General features: G+C 52.4%; 1 protein-coding gene across 1 annotated transcript in view; it reads left to right on the top strand.

Moving 5' to 3' along the window:
• The window catches only part of ASB2 (ankyrin repeat and SOCS box containing 2), a 38349-nt gene that overhangs the window by 12501 nt on the left and 21876 nt on the right, over positions 1-3972 (top strand). Inside the window, exons 3-4 of the mRNA XM_007944514.1 lie at positions 1308-1468; positions 2742-2897. Coding sequence (XP_007942705.1) covers positions 1308-1468; positions 2742-2897 — 317 coding nt within the window. The remainder of the gene's footprint in view (positions 1-1307; positions 1469-2741; positions 2898-3972) is intronic.

Below are 3972 nucleotides of genomic sequence, written 5' to 3'. Positions count from 1 at the left end.
TCCCATGATTGTTCTCTCCAAGGAGTGTATCTACCTCAGGTAAATGTTCAACTCCTATGCCTGTCTTTTGTTTGGCTGGAAGCATGGGTTCAATTCCAGACCTGAAGGGCAGCTAGGAGCCATAGTCTCAGTTGTTCCATCAGGCTCTATCAGACCAGACAACCTGGTCTTTTTTTTTTCCAAATGATTTGGAGTTTTGTTCCACATTGTTCTCCCTCTCTATCCAGGATCTCATACATAGATCTCCCTCCAAGTGGTTGACAGTGATAGCCAGGTAGCATCTAGTTCTTCTGGTCTCATAGTCATATAGGCTGTGGATCATATGGTGTACCAGTCGTGAGCACTAATTGTTTCCATGAATCTTTGGTTTTCTTCATTCTTCTTTGCTCTGGATGAGGAGCGACCCATTGTTGCATCTAGATGGCCGCTTACAAGCTTTGAGGATCCCAGTCGCTACTTGCCAAAGTAGAAGGTGGAACAATGTTTTGTGTAGTATGTTGTGCCAATTGAGCTTGATGTCTCCTGCAACTATGGTCCTGAGCTCACAGGTTCAACTACTCGCTCCCTCTGGGTAGCTGGCTGTGACCAAGAAGTGACTACAACCTACAACAAATATTTTTTAGCACATTTTTTTGGACCAGCTGCTAAGTCAGGGCCTGGGGGAAAAAAAAAGGTGAAGAACAGAGAAAGACACAGTCCTGCTTCTTGGAGCTTTTAGTCCAGTCAGGGATAAATTGGAGCTGTCAAGGCCAGTGGACATTTGAGGCTTCTGGTCGGGTCCCAGAGACCCAGTGGGCATCAGGAACCTTGCTCCCACAAGCACATAACTTCCTAGGGGGCTGCTTTGAAGGTGAGAGGCTGCTTCAGGAGCATAATTCATGTCACTAAATCATTCATTCATGCAACATTTCCCTAGGCCTTCCAGGGGCTGGGCACACTGAGAGTGAAAGGGTCCAAAGATGAAAAGATATGGCCCCTATCCCTGCAATGCTCCCAGGCCAGCAAAGCACAAGGAGGGGCTTACATGGTCAGGTGGTTTCTGGTCACCCAGGCTGAGCAAATGGAGATGGGCTGAGGGCTGGGGGGCTGAGTCAGGGCCGAGTCGGGGCCAGCTCTGGGCAGAGGGTACAGTCTTCACAGTGCATACCCATGTGGGTCAGGAATGGTCATTTTCCTCCTTTCCCCTTGAGGACACTGTTGCAGGGTGCTGAGGGGACAAGCCTGGAACCCAGCACTGTGTGAGTCCACCACCCCCAGTTCCTGCTTTCACTCTGGGAAAGAGTGACACCCCACCCCTGCTGTCATAGGGACCCTGTTGTAAAGGCCATCAAGGACGGTGATGCGGAGGCCCTGAAGGCCATGATCAAGGAGGGGAAGAACCTGGCCGAGCCCAACAAGGAGGGCTGGCTGCCACTGCATGATGCTGCCTACTATGGCCAGCTGGGCTGCCTGAAGGTTCTGCTTCAAGGTGAGGATGGCATGGCTGGGGCCACCTAAGGTGGGGCTGGGACATAGTGGGGAGGGCCCCTTCTGGCAGGAGCTCCATGAGGAGGGCAAGGCAAAGCTGTAGAGCCTGTTTGGCAGCTAAGGTCACTGTGATGGGAGAGAGGAAGTGACTTGTCCCCCCACCCCTCCAGCACCCCCTGCTACCCCTACTCTAGGCTTCTTAGGACAGGAATCCCCAGTTCCTAGAACAGGAGTGAGGGAGGCTGGCTGTTGAATAGCCCTGCAGCTTGTTCCAGAATGAAGATTCCAGAGCTGACTTGGTGTGGAAAACATGCAGCTGTGCCTGTGCCTGGCCAAGGCCGTGCCACCTCTGGGGTACCATGGGGAGTCCCACCTCCTCCTGAGCCCTGGCTCCTTCCTGAGCAACACCTATAGACAGGGCCCCCAGCTTCTTGGGTGAACTCAAAAGACACATCTCTGCCCTTGAGGAGGCCTTTCATGGAGCAAATGATTAAGTACTCGACTATTAACCATAAAGGTTGCAGGGCCAAGTTGACCCAGAGGTGCCTTGGAAGAAAGGGCTGGTGATGTACTTCTGAAAACTCAGCCCCTGAGACCCTGATGGAGCATGGTTCTGCCCCGAGACACGTGGGGTTGTCGTGACTTGGAGTCAACTCAACAGGAACTGTTTTCTTTCCCTCTGCCTTCAAGTAGCACAAGAAGGTGCTCTGGTGGTGCTGTGGTTAAAGCATTGGGCTCCTAGCCCAAAGGTCAGCAGTTCCAACCCACTAGCTGCTCCATGGGAGAAAGACAAGGCACTCTGCTTCCATAAAAGATTGATAGCCTTGAAAACCCTGTGGGGCAGTTCCACTCTACAGGGTCACTATGAGTCGGAATTGACTTGATGGCAGTCGCTGTGGTTTTTGGTCCAAGCAGCACAGACTCCAAACAGCCCACCAGGCTCTAGGGCAGAAACAGCTGCCTGAAACTTCCCACTTTCCAGCAGTGGCTAGTGGGAGAGCAAAGGAAGGCAAGGGTTATTCTGGGAGAGAGGGGGCCAGCGAGGGAGGCTTCCTGGAGGAGGTGGCATCTGAGTGGACTTCTATGACTGGACAGCAGAAACACCCTGTGAAATTGACAGGGTTCAGGACCTAAAGGAGGAGGCAGGCTGGGGTTGGGTTAATGTCAGAGGGTGTTGTACATTTCTGTCCTTGGATCTGGGAAGAAATCGGGACTGTCTCATGTTTGGGGAGAATGGATGTCTTCTGGTGAACTCCTGTCTGTGGTTCTCCCAGCATATCCCACAACCATGGACCAGCGAACCCTGCAGGAGGAAACGGCCCTCTACCTGGCAACATGCAGGGGACACCTGGACTGCCTCCTGTCGCTGCTGCAGGCTGGGGCGGAGCCCGACATCTCCAACAAGTCCCGAGAGACACCGCTTTATAAAGGTGAGTCCTCAGGTGGGCTCCCCTGAGGAAGAGTCCAGACACAGTGGGCATTGGGGTCTTGCTCCCACAAGCACATAACTTCCTAGGGGGCTGCTTTGAAGGTGAGAGGCTGCTCCAGATGCATAATTCATGTCACTGAATCATTCATTCATGCAATACTTCCTGAGGCCTTCTGGGGCCAAACACATTAAGGGTGAAAGGGTCCAAAGATAGAAAGATATGGCCCCTGTCCCTGCAATGCTCTGAGGCCAGCAGAGCACAGACACACGGACAATGTGGCAGTGAGCTAATGGCAACGTGCTTGGCTGAGATGGCGGGGGAGGTGTAGAGGGAGGCACCCAAGGAGGTGGTGTCTGAGCTGAGCCTGGGCAGGAGGCATATACCAGCTGGACAAGCAGAGGGAACAGCCTACAGAAAGGCAAGGAGGTATGGGAGAGCGTTTGTACCTCTGGGTGGGATGTTTGTTTAAGAACAAATGTAGTGGGGACTTCTGGCAAGATGGTGGAATAGGCAGACAAGCTACACAGACCCTCTGCAGCAGAGCAATGAGAAACCAATTAAAACCAATGCAGAAGATGCTCCTGGAACCCTGAACATTGAAGGTAAGGATAAAGAAGTGGATTAAATACCAACTAGTACAAGAATCTGAATGAAAACAGTGAGTAAGGAGACAAACGGAGCTGCGGACTGCTGGCTGTCCAGGGGGCACAGCCATTTTGAATATTTACCAATAGCAACCTAAGAATCATCTCTGCTCACCAAGGTTGCAATGAGCAAGGACTGCATTGGTGCCTGATGACCAGAAAGGAGAAGAGTGAGGAAGGGGATGGGTGGACCTGTGGACTGCTGGAGGCTGTCCTGACAGTGCAGCCATTTTGGGTGTTTCCAAGAGGCCAGCGCTGCCATTTTGAGTGTATGCAAGTGACATTCTTGCTTGAACTGCGATCTAAGAGTGCTGTTCACCTGCCAAGGACAGCACAGGCAACCCCACTGGAGACTGAAGACTGGAGAGGTGCAATATTCCCCTTCTTACTCTTGTGCCCCATGCCCTCTTGGTGAACAGGGGTGTGGCCTT

This window comes from Orycteropus afer, unplaced genomic scaffold, assembly GCF_000298275.1.
Source record: "Orycteropus afer afer isolate SDZICR_OR568_19922 unplaced genomic scaffold, OryAfe1.0 scaffold00127, whole genome shotgun sequence".
Lineage (NCBI taxonomy): Eukaryota > Metazoa > Chordata > Mammalia > Tubulidentata > Orycteropodidae > Orycteropus > Orycteropus afer.
The sequence above is the reverse complement of the archived record's forward strand: the minus strand, read 5'-3'. Positions and strand labels throughout refer to the sequence as shown.